The sequence below is a fragment of the Pseudophryne corroboree genome, chromosome 5, assembly GCF_028390025.1.
Source record: "Pseudophryne corroboree isolate aPseCor3 chromosome 5, aPseCor3.hap2, whole genome shotgun sequence".
NCBI classification, from domain to species: Eukaryota; Metazoa; Chordata; class Amphibia; order Anura; family Myobatrachidae; genus Pseudophryne; species Pseudophryne corroboree.
This window is the reverse complement of record NC_086448.1, coordinates 684,873,007-684,892,159: the sequence shown is the minus strand read 5'-3', so window position 1 is coordinate 684,892,159 and position 19,153 is coordinate 684,873,007. Positions and strand designations below refer to the sequence as shown.

Below are 19,153 nucleotides of genomic sequence, written 5' to 3'. Positions count from 1 at the left end.
TGAAGGGGTCAATACATGAGCAACTGGTCAGAATTTTCAGATGATCCAGTCAATCCAATGGATTGCATTGGCTGATCATGTATTGACCCCCTTCATTCATATTAAAGCCCAGATTCATGTAGTCATCTGGATTCTGCAGAAGACAAATGTTTGTTTTTATAATTGTTTTAATACTTAATGTTCATTATTTTGTGTCTAGAAAATGCAATTACAGATTTTCTTATCATATTATTTGAAGATGTAAAAATACAGCAAACCCCATGCTAAAAGGCCTTTTAAATGCCTGTCTCCCCCCTGTGAATTTGACCTTACAGGAGCTTGGTGGCTCCGGTAAGTTCCTAGTCAAATAATTATGCTGCCCAGTATTTGTACTAAGAAGGATGTGTTCTCAGCCCCTGCTATTTACTTTATATATTGACAGGCCCTGTTCTGTCATCTCTCCAACATTTAACTTACAACTGTTACAGCTCAGTAAATAAACACAGTTTACATTTGGGTGTTTTCATAAGTAAAGAAAATGCCTATCTCTGGCAGTATATTGAATGTCGTTTGAGATAATTAAATTCTGAACCAGCAGCATATCCTAAATTGATAATAGTGCACTCAGTTATTTCATTGCAGGTATTGATGCATGTGCATGTAAAACACATCATTACTGCAGTGTCATTACCTCTGTTAAGTCATCAAGTCATATTTATGCAATCTTACAATCCAGATACAATCTTGGATTTTATGTCTTTGCACAACTCTTGCTCTATGTCCATAAACTTGTTTTCCATGACTATATTCAAGTTAGCAAACAACTAAAGTTCAGATACTGTATCTTCTGATTTGACTGATAAGGAACAAATGGAGAGTCTGCATAAATTGTCCCCTTTAACTCTACAAACCAAAAACAGCAAAACACCCCTGTTAAGGTGCATTATGTTAGATTATGGCAGTGGTTCCCAAACTTTGAGTCACGGCACCCCCTAGGCCAAAACTTTTTTTATTGAGAAATTCAGATAAAAATATTAAATTAAGTAAATTGTGTTTATATATCATCCTTGGGCTCAGTTATCTGGTGAGGAAACAGGATTCATTATATTTGTCCACATGTTTTATGATTGGAAGCCACAAGCTCTGGTTTTGTCTATTAAATTGATTGTAAATAATGTGAATTGGTCCTGGACCACCAACTCAGGGCATCCCTGCAAGTGTCCCGAGGCCCCTCAGGGTGCCACGGCACACTGGATTATGGTTTGAGTGTCTTAGTTTATTTGCTTACCACCTTCTGCACATGCTGTATAGAGGCTAATAGTGCTCAAATTAGCAGCAGGTAGATCGGCATGTGCGTTATTATTTGGCCGCATGTAATAGACGCAATGTCATGTTGTGCGGAAGAACGTTGTATTCAGACAGGAAGCCATAGCTTTGGAGTCCTATGTTTTTAACCAACTAGCAAAATTCTATTAGTCCTATATCTGGAAACTCTAACATTCTGCACATCTGTAACACCACTTTGATTTCCTCCGGTTGATGTTGGTGATGGACCTTTAGTTATTAATAATTTTATGATGCTCTGCTAGGGGTTTCCTCATATTGTCTGCGGAGAAGGGTTCGTTATTTTGCTGCTCTTAGAAAATACTTTTAAGCCTCCTTCTGGGTCACAAAGTACATTTAGCTAGTTCAATTGGGACCCACTGTGTACTAATGAAAACGAATAAGTAGCAGGATATTTTACAGATTTTTTTTTTTTTTGGTCTTGTTGTCTTGACATAACCAAGCAGCCATACTGTTACAACCTTAATATAGTAAGGCAGTGCATGAATGGCCTCTCTGTTCCTTAACGTCCTGCTAGGCTTTGTTTGATATGAGGCTTCTTCCTATATCAGGGTGGGGTGGGTTCGGGGTGCTTTCCTTGTTGTTATTCAATAGCTGCATGATTTATCTCATCATTTCATCACATTTCTTCATTCAACCATTTAGTTTCCACATCTTCATTTTCCTCATGGACAAGTTAACGGATGAAGCCTCTTACATACTCCAACTCCCCATGTCCACGGTCTCTTCCTAACTGCTCCTCTCTCTCCTCTTTTCTTCCCTTTATTCTTGTGTAGGCCTCACCAAAGATGGCAGTAGTATGAATATTGATTCTCTAGAGGAAATCCTTAATATTTTAGCTGAGGAAAGCTCGGATTGGTTTTATGGCTTTCTCTCATTTCTATATGATGTAATGACTCCTTTTGAAATGGTAGAAGAAGAAGAAACCGATCCCACAGATGTTGATGGTACGTCACAGAATGAAGGGGTTCAGGGAAAAAAGACCTGTATCATTCTGGATTTGCAAAACCAATAACTTCTCTGTTCAGAGAGCAAACACTAATTTCTTTCTGTGGTTTTGTTTTTTCTTATAAGTAAAGCCACAAGATACGGGATCTCCCATTTCGTAGTGGACAGCCTGGAGCAACGGAGCCATGAGCTACCCAAATAGCTGAAAGTGTTATTTGGCAGATCTTGCACACAGTAGAATGAGTGCTTGTATGGCTTGGTCTAAGTTGCCAGTGAAGACATTTGCATTCCAGGTCTTGTGTGTTTTTTTTGCATCAATTTATTTTGTGTTCCCTAAGCTTGGCACAATTACCCTTCCATGGTTTAGGAGACCAATTACAATGGCATTATATAATTTGGCACTTGCAGATGCCACATTCTTCCAGCCATTCTGCAAATTACCATGTTTTCCATAGTCCTAAAAACCAAACTTGAGTTGTTTTAACCAATACTCGCCCATCTTCATCACTTTCATTCGAATGGACCGTTATGCCTGGGAAGTACAGTGCATAACCTTAGTGCTTGCTGTGCTTTCTTTGTTCCTAATAGTCTGTCTAATTGGAACAAAGATGTAAGCTTGCCCTATTCTTGGCTGTAACAAATAATGGCATGGCAATCAAAGCCGTTTGATTAGCTGCTAAATTGGACATGTCTTAACACTGCTTTGAAAGTGCGGGTTGGGTTTTATCTAAACTCTGTATTAAAACCTGTTATTCTTTCATCTGTTCTGTGCTCTACGTACAACTAATAACATTTTATTTATGAGTGAGTTTGTTTTTTATCTGTTTGTAATTAAACACAAAAACAGACCTTTTTTTGATGCAAATAAAATATTTCCAAATATGCCGTGAGTAGAAAATTTGTTAGTTTCTACAGTATGTCCTGTTCTTTGGAAAATTAATCTCTTAAAATTAGTTCTACAGGTTTTATAGATTTGAGGAGTATTAGAAATTGTTGAAGCAGCAATCCCGTGAAAAAGTATGCTATATAAAAACAAATAAAAAAAAAAATCCAAACATAAATCTCTATGGCAGGCTAGGCTTTAAGAAGAGTATTTATAATTCTATACAGTGTTATGAGCTATTGTGGCAACCACACTCATGACACGTGGGGCAGGATATAATGAAATCCGAGTTTGGTGGCCGTGCAGGACGGCGGGCAAATTCTGTTTTTTTTTTTTTTTTTAAATGTTGCAGTCATGTGCAAGGCTAAAACATGCCTTGTACATGATTACCCCTTTAAAAAAATGTCTGCATGGCCGCCGAACTTGGACTCGCTGCGCTCGCAACGCTGCGGGCATGGATCAATTCTCCATCCAGGGGGTCGTGGACCCCCGAGAGGGAGAAGAACTGTCGGTATGCCGACGGTCGGGATTCTGGCGCCAGTGTGCTGGTCGTCGGGAGCTCGGCCGCCGGCAAAGTGAAGACCACCCTCTGAAAGCTGTATCAGTCAGTTTCTGTGTCTAGTAGCCATACCTTTTCCCTCTAGAGAGATTTTGAAAGGAGATAATTATCAATAGGAGGATATCTTTAAAAAAAAAAGACTGCTAGGAATAATTTCTATCTTAAGAAAAATATCTGTTTGTGTGGGACTGCTGCTTCATACAAATTGTAGGAGATCTATATGAGGAAAACCACGCTTTCTTTTCCTGTTTATTCCGGCACATAATCCCCCCGCACCTTTTACATCTGTAGTTGGTAAACGTCTACAACTCCAGTTTTAAAACTTTGTATTGGTTCTACCCAAACTTAATAATATATCAGAAAATCAAGGATAAGATCTCTGTTTAGCTGTTGAACATTGAGTTAAGCAACCTACTGTGTTACTGTGTAACAGAGTGCATATATTGGTTTTGATTATTCTTTTTTTATGCAAGTACATTTTTTTTGCTACTCTGTATTTTAGCGAAGTATCTAAGCATATAGAATGTCAGACCGTTCTTCGCTCAAGTTCTCCTCTACAGTACATTTACCAGTGGATGAATTATTTTCTGCTGATGACGCTGCATGTAGAAGTGTCTCTAATGGGCCCTACACACTTGGCGATGTTTACGATTTGGACGATGTTCGTTTTTAACGATTGCCAACAATCGTCCAAATTGGCTTGCTATGCTAAACGAGAGAAAACCAACTATGAACGACCGCTGGGACACGTATCATTCATCGTTGGTGCCTACACTCTAAACGACAGGAATGATATATCGTTCACTTATGAGCGATATTGTTCATATTGCCCGTGTATGTCGCCAAGTGTGTAGGGCTTATTACTATTATAACTGGCAGCCTTTGTCTTCGTCTTTAGTACTTTACCTACCTAATTTGTCTGTCCAGCATGCGCTTTCTCTTACAACTTTTTTATTTATTTATTTTGTTTGGAAAAAGAACCCCTAAGTTCTGTGACATCCTTCAATATTTGAATATTTTGTAAACCAAGCAATTCCTACTTTGTAGAACTGAAAAGTCCTTGTTTATAATTGACACCGGTGACGTCTTTCAGGAAACCTACAAAAACCTGATTTTAAACCGATATTAATGCAAATAATATTTTGCTACTACAAAAGCTAATTATTTATATTCATTTGTGGTATTTTAAGTATTTACACAATTGTCCACACCACTTTTTCCACCTCCACATTGTTCTGTGTTTTTAATGACACTTGTTCCTCGTATATTGCATTGGGGTACATTATTCCATGTTTAAGGTCTTCAATCTGTCCCCTTCAATGTTTTGCTGACAAAGATTGTGGAGCCGAAAATAAATGTATTCAACTGTTAATATTGTCTTGCAGCAAACGCCAGACTGTTTTGAAAATAGATACTTATTCTCCACAGTGATTAATAAATGGTACACAGAGAAAATGCATGTATCATTCCTCGGTCATGACTTCCATATTTTTCTCATCATGTATGTGATATTTATGTTGCATTTTATTTCTTTTTCTAGTATGCATTTTAGTCTTGATGAATGTAAGGAATAATGAGCATCTCGGTGCAAATAATTATAATCTATGCAATTTGGATTAGTAAATATACAGCCTGGAGTTCTGAGGCATTGTCTCTTCTAAAGAGGTGATTTACAAACGCTTTGATATGCTACATGTCAGTTTAAACACATTAGCCAATGTTTGCTATAGATACCAGACTAGAATACATGTTTCATACCGCTTTACATTTTTTGTGTTCTGTATTATGATCATGCCAGTACTGTGCTAGGTCATACAATGTGCTATACCAAGTATGGTCAGGTTTTCAGGATCCCCTCACATGTTCACCTTCCATATGAAGTAAGGTGCTGGTCTATATGTAAGAAGAGCCAGGAATTAGGCCCTATTTCTGTACATGGCACTGTTTACACACACATTTACACGTACCAGAGATTTGTATGCTGTGCCATAAATTGCTTGAATGGTTACGATTAGTTATCTGCCCGAGTACTGGATGACCAGACTTGGATGATTATACTTCAGTTCCAGCGGTTCACAACCTCCAACCCGCAGCAAGTCGCGTTTTGAGGATTTTTTCTGTGTAAGCAGGTGGGATAATTACTGACCCAGTAAATCGATCAACTCCCCTGTGCATGGTTAACAACATCCACAAAGCATGACCTGTTGGAGGTACTTGAGAACTGGAGCTGAGAACAACTGTTTTATACCATCTTTATTTTTTCTTTTCGACTGCTCAGTTTAAGATCTTTATATTGCCCCACGTCTCGCATCTATCAAAGATCTAATCAAATGTAGGGCAATATCCTAATAGCCATGTTCATTTACTGTGGCTAATTGCCACAGCGTGGTTATCCTATTGGCCCCGATGCCGGCACTCATCTGGGATTTTGAGGCAGGCAGAATCAAATCCCCAATAAGTAACCATTTTTTCTATAACTGGTGCGAAAACACACAGGTCAAGGGCTTTTTGCAGAGCCCGTGTCTCTTTGCGCGAATAGGGGTAATTTGCCGCACAAAGCAAACTGGGTATAATTGGATAGCTTGAATTGACCCACCGGGCTTTTATTGTGGTAAAAGCCCATTGTTTTTGTGCGTCAAATTACTGCAGCTAATAGGATACCCCCCCATAGTTTTATTCCAAATAAAAGAGAGTGTATGGGGTCCACCTGAAGTAATTTTGTTTAATCTCTCCAAACTATCTGCAGCAGGTGTCTCCTAAAGCAGTTGTCGCTAAATGTGCATATTATAAGGATAGCCATGCTTCTGCACAACTGACTTAACGTATATACTCGAGTATAAGTCGACCCGAATATAAGCCGAGGCACCTAATTTTACCACAAAAACCTGGGAAAACGTATTGACTCGAGTATAAGCCTAGGGTGGGAAATGCAGCTGTAGCCGTGCACAGCCCTCACACTGCCAGATATGCCCCCTCATAGTGCCAGATATGCCCCCTCACAGTGCCAGATATGCGCGCTCCCCCAGTGCCAGTTACTTACCTTCCGCAGCTCCCGCGCTGTCTTGTGAAGGAGGGCACAGCGCGCGCCTCTCCTGTGTCCCTCCTGCGTCTCCGGCGGCCGCGGCGGGTCTGTTAAATGAAGTGCCGGTTCGAGAGCCAATCAGAGCTCACGAACGGGTACTTCCTTTAATAGACCCGCAGGAGGGACACAGGAGAGGCGCGTGTTGTACCCTCCATGTCCCTCCTTCACACTGCACTGACTGCCCTCCGTGTCCCCACTCCTTCCCTGCACTGACTCGAGTATAAGCCGAGGGGGCTTTTTCAGCACAAAAAAAAGTGCTGAAAAAGTCGGCTTATACTCGAGTATATACGGTAATTAGTTGCCCATTCATTTTGATTAAAACATCTGTGTGCATCCATAGATCTATTTTAAATCCCTGGACTGTTAAGAGTGCCCTGAGGACCGAGTTTGGGAACCAGGAACCACTGGCCTAGAGGCAGTATAAGCAGCCGGTTTTCCTTATGCGAAAGCTCTAACACCAGCAGACAACCACCCAGTGCAGCTTTTTTTTTTTTATAAATGTTTTACAGAGCATAATGTTGTTAAATGTGACATTTTATGTTGGACTTAGTAGTCCAGAAGCTGCATTTACATTGTATTTTTCAGGTGGTAGGTCTTCTTTTGTTTCTTTGTATTAACCCTTCCAATTCCAACTGTAACCTCCATTTATTCTGTAAACATTAGGGTTTACGCCATCAGCGGAGAAAGTTACCAAGGCCCCAGGTACTTCTGCTTGGGTTATGACTTGTCCAGACTTGTGTTAACTTTCAATAACTGGTTCAGCCGGTTTCGGTTTGTTTCTAATCCGTGCATGTTTTTGTTGGAATAGGCATGAAGTCCCACTCAAACATTGTCCCAATTTACGTTCTATAGAGTAGATGTTGATCAGGTTCAGTAGTCTTATATTTTTAACCAATCTATATGTAATTTAACATCTAATCATAATATCTTTCAATAAGGTTCCTAAAATGTTTCTTTGTCTTATCAGCATCCCGAGCGGTGGAATGCCGGCAGGGTGGCGAGTGCATCGAAGCTCCTTGAGGGCTCGCCGCACTGTGGGCTCGGTGTGAGCTAGGCTCGCTACAGGTTCTATTCTACCTATATAAGTGTTGTGGACACCCATAGAGGAGGAATCGTCTACCTCACGGTATACCAGCGGCGGTATGGTGCCCCAGTCGGGATCCCAGCATCTGTATTGTGATAGCCGGGATCCCGATGAGCGGTATGCTGACCACATACAGACTTTATGAATGTCCCAAGTAGAGTAGATTTTCTGTGGCAGGATGGCCTTTAGAAAGCACTGCATGCTGCATGTATTTTTCCACCTTATCGATTGGGGCACATGCTTGCGTATGAGTTTTACCTATCTATTTGTGTTACTCTGTGTTGCATTCACTAGGTGTGGATTTATTTGAAAGGACAAACACTGTGTAATACTTTTTGTCAGTTTTTATTAAAAAGCTTGGTCCCGGGTGCAGCACGATGTTGTGATTTTATTAAGATAGATAAAATAAACTAGATATATATATCTAGTTTATTTTATTTTAATGTTTTTTTTCTATTCTGTAAATACAGTTGTAAAGGCAGACATAACCGAGACAAAAATAAAGTCAGAAGGTATTTTGTATGCTGTTTTGAGAGTCATTCCTTGCATGTTTGGTTTGATTATTTTTATATATAAATGAGCTGTGTGTTTTTGATAAAAATAGCATTGTGACAACTTAAGCTGGGCATACACAGTCAGATAAAATTAGAGATGTGCAGGATTTACTCTGTTCTTAACGCCAGAACTAACGCAAGTTCGGATTTATCCGGATTTTTTTTCTTGGCTAACCAAAACACGTTACATCCGAGAGCCAATAAGATGCCGTTTTGAGATCCGGGTAAATCCAAATCTGCTCATCTCTAGATAAAATGCCTGTCAGACACCCAGCGGATATCATGGGTGTACACTGTGAGATTCAGTATCTTACAATGTATATGGCTAAAGGCCCGTACACACTGGTCGATATATCGGCCGTTCTCTTGAACGGCCGATATATCGCTGGACCGTCGGCCAGTGTGTACGGTCGATACGTCTGTGAACTCCGTCGTTCACAGACGTATCGCGTCGGCCGCGCAGCTCAGCCGACAGCCAATATATCTACCGATATATTGGCGCGTCGCTGTGTGTGGCCAGTACACATGCTGCGGCGGCGGCCGGCGGTGATTGACAGCTGAACTGGGCGGGCGTGTGTACACGCCCGCCCAGTTCATGACGTCAGTCCCCGACGCATCGGGCAGTGTGTATGCTCAACACACTGCCCGATCTGTCCATAGATATATCTGCAGATCAATTGATCTGCAGATATATCTATTAGTGTGTACCCACCTTTAAATACCTGGGTACCTTCACAGGGGAGGAGACGTTTCACCTCTGCTGTGACAGAACAAGGGAGATGTCTTTCTGTGTGCCGCAGCAGCACATACGCTGCCCAATTTGACTGACTTGCAAGTCCACCTGATCAGTATTTCCAGTTGCGCACAGTGTAATTAGCTGGGTGATCCGCCGATATTATCACACAGGTTATTGTATAATGTATGTCCAGGATTACACAGAGAAAAAAAAGAAAAGGGATATTGAAGAAAACTTTAGTTCATTTGAAAGAAGCGGAGTAGTCATAGCAACTTTTTAATGTCTTTGTTTTCTCAGTGCTGCTTTGAATGAGCAGGTTGGTTTTGCCTTGTAAAATGATTGCCACTTTAATAATACAGATAGACTCGTGGGAATTCCTGCACAGCCAGCAGCTCACAGGCGATCATGTAAGCCCCAAAGTCTGCTAGTAGAATGGGATGTTAATACTGTACCTGCTTTTTCTTTTCTAATATAATGTACACAAAGTGTGTCAGTGTAAATGTGCGCAGGATTGCCAAGTTATTTTTTCTGCATGGCTTTATTTGTTTTTGGGCGTTCTCTGCATGGTGTGTAAGTGTTATATACTCAGCCCCATTTGAAGTCTTATTAAATGGGCAGTAACACTAAGGAAATAAGTTAATTTCACATCAACCTCTATCTTTCATGTAGTTAAAAATGCATCTGGTTTGGCGGGCGATGCGTTATTTTATATACATGGCCCTTAATGAAACCCCATGCCAATTACTTTTTTTATTTTTCATTTTTTTTTTTTAATTTTAAGCCTCTGTAAGGGCCTAATTCTGATTTGAGTGCAAAGCTGCCACTACAGACAAATTTACTCCCTTATGCTAATGAGATTATCTGCACAGCTCCATGCGTATAGTTGCACATCCCACTTTTTTCCATCTGCAGCCATCACCATTGGCACTTAAACCTGCTCCATGCTGGGTGCAATGATCTGTCAGAAATGGGCGACTTATCACATGAACTCCCCAGGATAGCAAGGAAGTCTGGCTGCGTGTCCAGTACACTCCCTTGCAGTGGATTTCATGTGTGCACTTGCAAGGTAGCTGCCCAATTGACGCCCATTTCCCGAATAGAGAGAGACTGTCTCGCACACAGCCTCTGCCATATGTATAGTGCGTCGCATGTGCTGTTTACTGAAGATCGCTAGATATTTTCATTCTGCGACTCACAAACCAGCCTAATGTTGGGATCCTACCTGAAAGGATATATAAAATATACCAAAGCTTAAATTATGTTAAACAATCACGACAGGTAGTTTACACTAGGACAGTCTATACTTTTTGTCTACAAGGTAATTTCAAGTACTTGTTGCATTCTTGTTGCCTTTTTATCTAAAAAAACAACCCAACGTCTGCATTCAATTAGCGGTGATGTGTGATTGTGATATGCCGCTACGATTGCTGGTGATGTGCCGGAGAAATAATTGAAACATCGGCAAATCGCACCCATTATTGCTAATTGAATTAACTTAAAATGTTGTGCAATTTAATAGCATATAGGGGTATATGCAATTGCGGTCGAATTCCCGAAATTGTCGAAAAACGGGACTTTTTCGCCCCAAAAAAAAAGACAATGCAATTCAGTACTTTCCGTCAAAAAAACGGACTTTCAAAATTCGACTTTTTGAAATTAGACATTTGCCAAATTCGACATTGGTGCAATGGTACAAATGCAGCAATTCGCCAAAAGTATATTCAATTGAAGTTTGGAAATTCGACAACAGTGCTTTTAGACAGTAAATTCGTCATTTTCAATCCGCCACACTTTGGTGGGGGAGTCTAATAAAAAAAATTTAAAACATGTTTTTTTGGGTGTTTTTTTAATTGGTAATAGCATATCTATTTATATTAGAAGGGATTAGGTACTTGGTTTGTCTATTTTGGAGGCACAAGTATTTATATATTTTTAAAAATATTATTATTATTATTATTATTTTTTTTTTAAATGGAATGGTAAAATCCCGGAAAAAAATGGCGTGGAGTCCCCCCTCCAAAGCATAACCAGCCTCTGGTTCTTCGAGCTGGTACTGGTTCTAAAAATCCGGGGGGGAAAATGACAGGGGATCCCCCGTATTTTTTGCACCAGGCTCTGCGCCTGGTGCTGGTGCAAAAAATACGGGGGACAAAAAGAGTAGGGGTCCCCCGTATTTTTTACACCAGCATCGGGCTCCACTAGCTGGACAGATAATGCCACAGCCGGGGGTCACTTTTATACAGCGCCCTGCGGCCGTGGCATTAAATATCCAACTAGTCACCCCTGGCCGGGGTACCCTGGGGGAGTGGGGACCCCTTCAATCAAGGGGTCCCCTCCCAGCCACCCAAGGGCCAGGGGTGAAGCCCGAGGCTGTCGTCCCCCCGCCCCATCCAAGGGCTGCGGATGGGGGGCTGATAGCCTTGAGAAAATGACAAGAATATTGTTTTTTCCTGTAGTACTACAAGTCCCAGCAAGCCTGCCCCGCAAGCTGGTACTTGGAGAACCACAAGTACCAGCATGCGGGAGAAAAACGGGCCCGCTGGTACCTGTAGTTCTACTGGAAAAAATTACCCAAATAAAAACAGGAGACACACACCGTGACAGTAAAAGTTTATTTCACACATGTCGACACACACATACTTACCTATGTTGACACACCGACTGGCACGTCTCGTCTCCGACGATCCGGGGTACCTGTGAAAAAAATTATACTCGCTGATCCAGTGTCCGGGAGATAATCCACGTACTTGGCAAAAAAATAAAACGAACACCCGGACCAGCGGACTGAAAGGGGTCCCATGTTTACACATGGGACCCCTTTCCCCGAATGCCGGGACCCCACGTGACTGCTGTCACAGAAGGTCCCTTCAGCCAATCAGCGAGCACAACGTCCTGGCACTCTGCTGATTGGCTGCACGTCTGAGCTGTCAGACAGCGCATCGCAAAGCCTCTCCATTATACTCAATGGTGGGAACTTTGCGGTTAGCGGTGAGGTCACCCGCGGTCAGCGGCTGACCGCGGGTAACCCCACCGCTGACGGCAAAGTTCCCAACATTGAAAGTAATGGAGGGAGCTGTGCGATGCGCTGTCTGAGCTCAGACGCGCATACAGCCAATCAGGTGAGTGCAACGAAGTTGCGCTTCCTGATTGGCTGAAGGGGTCCCGGGGTGTAAACATGGGATTCGGGGAAAGGGGTCCCATGTGTAAACATGGGACCCCTTTCAGTCCGGCTTGGTCGGGTGTTCGTTTATTTTTTTTGCCAAGTACGAGGATTTATATCTCGACACTGGATTGAGGTGAGTATAATTTTATTCACAGGTACCCCGGATCGTCTGATCAGGAGACGTGGCAGTCGGCGGGTCAACATAAGTAAGTATGTGTGTGTCGGCAGGTGTGAAATAAAGTTTTACTCTCAAGGTGTGTGTCTCCTGTTTTTATTTGGGTATTTTTTTCCCAGTAGAACTACAGGTACCAGCGGGCCCGTTTTTCTCCCGCATGCTGGTACTTGTGGTTCTCCAAGTACCAGCTTGGGGGGGGGGGGGGGGGGGGGCTTGCTGGGACTTGTAGTACTACAGGAAAAAACAATATTCTTATCATTTTCTCAAGGCTATCAGCCCCCCATCTGCAGCCCTTGGATGGGGGGGGACAGCCTCGGGCTTCACCCCTGGCCCTTGGGTGGCTGGGGGGGGGGACCCCTTGATTGAAGGGGTCCCCACTCCCCCAGGGTACCCCGGCCAGGGGTGACTAGTTGGATATTTAATGCCACGGCCGCAGGGCGCTGTATAAAAGTGACCCCCGGCTGTGGCATTATCTGTCCAGCTAGTGGAGCCCGATGCTGGTGTAAAAAATACGGGGGACCCCTACTCTTTTTGTCCCCCGTATTTTTTGCACCAGGCGCAGAGCCCGGTGCTGGTTTTAAAAATACGGGGGATCCCCTGTCCATTTTCCCCCAGGATTTTTAGAACCAGGACCAGCTCGAAGAGCCCGAGGCTGGTTATGCTTTGGAGGGGGGACCCCACGCAATTTTTTTCGTTTTTTCCCCCCGTTTTTAAAAATCGGAACAAAATCCGTCAAATCGGCCGTTTTTCGGCAGCGGGACTGTCGAATACGTTTTTTATTGAATATGGTCAATTTCGGCACCCACCTGCCGAAATTAGACTGTCGAATTGTGTCGAATTAAAAAACGGCCGAAAAATTGCAGCGATTCGCTGCTAATTGCATATACCCCATAATCTACAGGTATATAGTTGATCTTAAAAGGTGCATTTGAGTGGCCATGTATAATACTTGTTCCAAGTAAGGTACTAGTGTGCTAGAATATATCTGGATGACTTCTAAACCCTTTTTGCAGGTGATGAGATTTTATTCCTGTTTTACTGGCTGGCTAATATTACTCCACATGGGGTTTTAGCGTGTGTTGCAGTTAATGCTTTTGCCCCCATTGCTGAGTGACTGACCTATTTTCTTTTTTACAATGTATAATGCAAGTTAAAGAGGGTATAAAAGAGCAACTTAAAAAGGTGAAGGAAAAATTTCTAAGCAGAGTAAAAGAACCAAAAGAGCAGCAAAATGAAAAAGACGTCAAAGAGTCCAAGGACAAAGAAGTAAAGCACACAGAGGTAGAGAAATCCAAAAGGGACACATCCGAAGTGAAAAAAGAAGCAAAAAAGAGTGAACTTAAGAAACCTCGGGATGAGAAACCCAAAGAAGGCTCCAGACGAACAACAAGTGGAAGAACATCAAATCGAGATCGGGGGAAAAAGGCTGAGGACAAGACAGACAGATAATAAATAGTGCTCACCCAATGGGGATGTAGGATAGTGCTGCAATCCCTGTACCTAGTCCAGTAATATCCCACTAGAAGGGACCGGTCACTGTTCTGCAGAGGCAGCTTAAATAGCAGTTATGCGTTTGCGCTGATGCATAAGTAGTGTTTGAATTAGCAGTAACGCTAGACTACTGACTGTAGACATGCATAGTGTGCTGTAACATGCAGTGAACATTGTAAATTACTTAAGGCTTCCACAGGAAAGTTCTACCATTGCAACATCTCCAATTAAATGAATGGTGTGGGCTGGCAGAGAATCATGCCACATCCTTCATATGCTCTGGATTCTTCTTCATTAGACTTGAGACCCCAATTGTACTTTCTCATGTAATATTTTTCTTACAAAAGCTATTAAGACGGGGGTGAATAAATGTGGTTATTTTAAACCGTGAGCATTTTCTTTCTTTAGTTTTTTCTTTTTATATTATTTACGGTCTATGGTACTTTGCAAAATACAATAAGAAACACATGAATAATGTCTTATTTGTTCTAAAAAGATGAAAGATATGGATTGGATTCTGTTGCTTACTGTACCAGGGTATGGATGCACATCGTATAATTATACTTAAACACCTGTGTGTGAGAGATTTCTATATATTAATACTAAGAAAGCTGTACTTGTGGTGGAATCCTTTTTTCTGATGCACGCCATGCTTCCTGTCTAACTTTCTTGAAGAACACTGCAGTCAGCCTCTCTAATGTGTGCTGTTGGATTGCAGCAATGTGCATTTTTATTCATTGGGCAGTATTCAAATGATATATCACTCCCAATCTCCTTTCTAAAATGATCCCCGTCATCGCGCATATCGTGCCCGTAGTAATTTGGTTTAGCTGTGTAAAGGGTTGGATGCCTCGCTACCCAAGGGTAGCAAGCTGAAATTATACCATGCCCCTGAGGGTAGAAACAGAACAGGTGTGAAAGGGGTGAAAAGAATTGAATACCACCCATTATGTGAAGGTTCGGGAAGTTTGACACACAAATATTTGCAAACCCTTTTATATTAGGAAATTGTGTCCACCATGTTCCAGAGAACGTCTACATGAATTAGGTCTAAGCAACTGCTGAGACTAGATAAAGGGAAGGTGTAACAAGCAGTGGACAAGTGGATATGTTACCCATAGCAACCAACCAGCTTATATCTATAATTTTTTAGTTGATTGGTTGCAATGTGCACTTCTCCACTCATTACACCGCTTGATACATCTCCCCCAAGTCTTGGCATGTAACAGATTTCATATGAGCAATGCTGTTTTTTTTTTTTTTTTTTTTAAGGTCAAGTAGTTCTATAGGTTGAAACATTGGGCCTGATTCAGAGATGTACACTAATGCATTCGCAGCTGCGATCCCGCACACAGCAGATGTGTGAAATATACAAATGACAGAGGCTTGGATTTCTATTGAGACGCCTGTTGGCGGCTTTGCATATCCAAGTTACTGTGTACGAACATGCAGCGGTGGTTGACGATCCTTTGATAACACTGGTCTGTGGTTTATTTATTTTTCCTGAGGTCAAGGATTTCATACAGTAGGTGGTCTTTTATATTTAGTGCATGGTGAAGAGAGCGGTTCCAGATGCAAAACACACACAAGTATTTGAAAATGTCCATTCTTCCAGAATAACTGTATGCATGTACCATTTCATATATATACTGTACATTTGTAAGTCTGCTTTGAAACAATAAACATTATAATTTCCAAACCATTACTGTATATAACTTATTTACGAACTTTGAACTTTCTTAAACTTGAGCGATCAAAACAACCTGACCTGATAGAGCAAAATGAGTTCTATTTTTGAATTCACCATGTACTAAATATAAAAGATCACCTATGAAAACCTTGACCTCAAAAATGACACCGTATAATACACTCCCGGAGTACCCCTATGGTGACGCAGAATGGCAGCGGTAACGGAGACACTGGCGCCATGTCTTGTCCATACAGGATTGCACTTGTAAGGCTTAGATGCCCTGTAAATTGTCGTGACACGCCTACGTTTTTGCAGACACTTTGTTACCTCCCCCAAACGGTCCCTGGCTGTCAATCACTTTGCAAATAAATCCTCACTGCGAGCAACATCACTAAGGTAAATGACTGTGACACACACTCAGTCGGCCAATGATAATCGCTCAACTTCGTGAATATAGGCATTGCATACATCTCTGAATCAGCACCATGGTTCTGTAACGTTCCACAATACAATATTGGAAAATCCTATCTAAATGAAGTAAAAAAAATGTATAATGGAATTTGCTAAATAACCACTGTACAGTATGACTGTATTCATATGTATGTACTAAGTAACAAGCTCTTGTACTAATAATACATGGTAGCAGTCTTTCATCACCATACTCCTGCTAATGGAATACATCAGTAACTGATACAGTTTAGTATAACACCACTCTAACAATAGGCTTTAAGTTGATGACCTTTAAATGACGATGGCTTTATTTTCTGACGCAAGACGCCATGAAAGATGTTCCCATTTAGTAGAATTTTCCTGTCATCGGTGTCTAAACACAATAGTTAAAGGAGCATTAACACTAAGTGTGCACAGTATATAATTATGTACACATCTAAACCATATAAACATATAGTGCTTTATTTTTATTCTGGGATAGATAGATAGATAGATATATATATATATATCTATCTATCTATCTATACACACACACACACACACACACACACACACACACACACACACACACACACACACACACACACACACAGTCAGTCAGTCCCGGCACTCTTCTTGTATAGGTTTAAAATGCTGCGGTGCCCTCCCAGAGGTATTGATCCTCAGTGTATAAAATGAAGAATAAGGGCGGCACTCACGCAGACTGGTGCAGGTGTAGAAAAGGTCAGTTTATTGATCCGACATGTTTCGGGACATATATTTTAAATAATCAATATATATTTATATAATACTTTTTTTTTAAATGTATTTATGGTTTCTTTATTGGAGCTGTAACTGGTTCTCACAGCTACATCTTTTCCTCACAGTAGCTATCCCATGTTTTTGCAAACCTGCTAGAAATATATTTATGTAGTGGCATCACTCATTTTCTGATAGCCTGTTGTATATCCTAGACAGCTGGAACCAGACTATAGGGGAGATGTATTGAACCTTCGAGAGAGATAAAGTGGAGAAGTTGGCCATAGCAACTAATCCGTTTCTAGTTACAGTATCATTCAATTAACACAGTCTATAAGCTGACAGAAGCTGGTTGCTATGGGCAACTTCTCCTTTTTCCGCTAAAAAAAGGTTTTACACATCTCCCCTATATATGATTTAATTAAAAGAAAACAAAAGGTTGTGACAAAACTGCTTTTGAAGAGAGACAAGTGATTCCAGGCCAACAACCCATAAAAGATAGTACAGATATTTTAGGGAGACATTTCTGTAACATTGACCTAAAACAATGCCATATATTTGAGCAGAGAACATACTTTTTTCATTGACATGAGCAAACATGATGGGTATTTCTGTTCTCTCTATGAACTGGTTTCCTCTGTAAGTGTTTCATTCTTTAATAAACTTTGTAACTGGGGCATGCAGGACTGAAAGAGAGGACTGTGTTTGAACAGAACGAAGACTCTGATGAGACAGATATCCCGGAATCCATTAAGTCAGGTAAGACTAATTGCTCCTGATCTGTACTTTGCCATCCTCCTCTTGCACCTACAATACAGCAGTCTCTCTTTCTGAAAAAAATAGTACTGTCCTCACACTGTACACAACTGTACGCTGATCACTTGAGTTCATTTCTCTGTCAGTGCATGTCCAAGACGGCACTCTAAGTGCTGCCTCACAAATTACTCAAATATACAGAGATCTCCTCACTCCAGAGTAAGTAACTGTTGTATCATTGTGCCCCATCCGATCATCTTATTATGTGTCACAAAGGAAATAAACAAAATGATAGGCACCAACTGGTTTCTCTTTGCTAAACCTTACATTAATCAATAAAATTATCTATAAGGGTCACTTTGGTAGAAATGCTTTTCAAGTAAGTGGCACACTGATTTTACATTGGTCTATAACGACAAATGACGAACAAAGTTAAATATTTTATTTTAATCGGCTTTCAAAATACATATTTATATCTGAACCACACTCTGGACATTAATGGGAAATTTAATTAGTCCTTTATATTGGTCACACCTACTTATGTAATAAACGAGATTGCATCACTTGCAGTTTTTAAAGGATTTTCTCCTGTTGTGCAAAATGTTATGTGGCTGTGTCATTATTATATATATGCCCCAGCAGGGTAACGCTCGGTAGGGTATAAAAACAAAAGCAGGAAGTAGAGCAGTTAATTGGTGAGTAAATATACAATTAATGATTTTTTATTCTCAGCATGGTTTGAGAAGAAATCAAATATATAAATAAAATCTATAAATGAAGTGCAACACAATCCCATGTATTTCAATATAACAGCTATCTAATAAAGATAGCATTTTAGTGGCTGACACATAATACAGAGAACATTTAAGTGATCGCTATATAATACTAAAGCAGTCAGTATGATTTACCGGCGAACAGGATGCCGGCTGTCAATATCCCGACAGCAGTATCCTGGCTGCCGGAATACCGGCAACGGGGTGATAGCTGAGAGTCCCCTGGCGGGCTCGCCACAGGATCTGTTCCCACTCAGGGTGTCGTGGACACCCACGAGTGGGAATAGTCCTGTTGCATCGGGATTCCGGCGTTTGTATCCTGATTGCCGGTAAAATTAAACTCATCCCAATACAAAGCGCAGCGATAGACCAAATAGACCGATAGTAGTCGGTGTAGTCCCTGCATTGAACATGATTTGCTCAGCCATGGAAATATTCTAATAATATTTGAAAAAATTTTTTTTCAAGAAATTGCATATTATGGTAAAATGTCCTGCCATAAAAGGGAACATTCAAATTTTTCTTGTCAGCGGCGTTCTATGGCAGGCCTGGCCAATCTGTGGCTCTCCAGCTGTTACGAAACTACAAGTCACAACATGCCTTGCCACAGTTTTGCTATTCAGGAATGCTAAAACTGTGGCAGGGCATGCTGGGGATGTGTAGTTTCACAGCAGCTGGAGAGCCACAGGTTGGCCAGGCCTGTTCTATGGCACCAACTCCTATTTCTCTGACGTCCTAAGTGGATGCT

General features: G+C 41.2%; 1 protein-coding gene and 1 long non-coding RNA gene across 2 annotated transcripts in view; both read left to right on the top strand.

Annotated features, from left to right (window-relative positions):
• ASPH (aspartate beta-hydroxylase) overlaps nucleotides 1-19,153 on the top strand; it is a 452,693-nt gene that overhangs the window by 129,229 nt on the left and 304,311 nt on the right. The window contains exon 4 of the mRNA XM_063925233.1: nucleotides 17,561-17,635. Within this exon, the coding sequence (XP_063781303.1) occupies nucleotides 17,561-17,635 (75 nt within the window). The remainder of the gene's footprint in view (nucleotides 1-17,560; nucleotides 17,636-19,153) is intronic.
• On the top strand, nucleotides 2,182-3,153 carry LOC134928263 (uncharacterized). The gene is made up of 2 exons (XR_010177876.1): nucleotides 2,182-2,270; nucleotides 2,398-3,153. It is a non-coding gene; the product is annotated as an uncharacterized LOC134928263 (long non-coding RNA).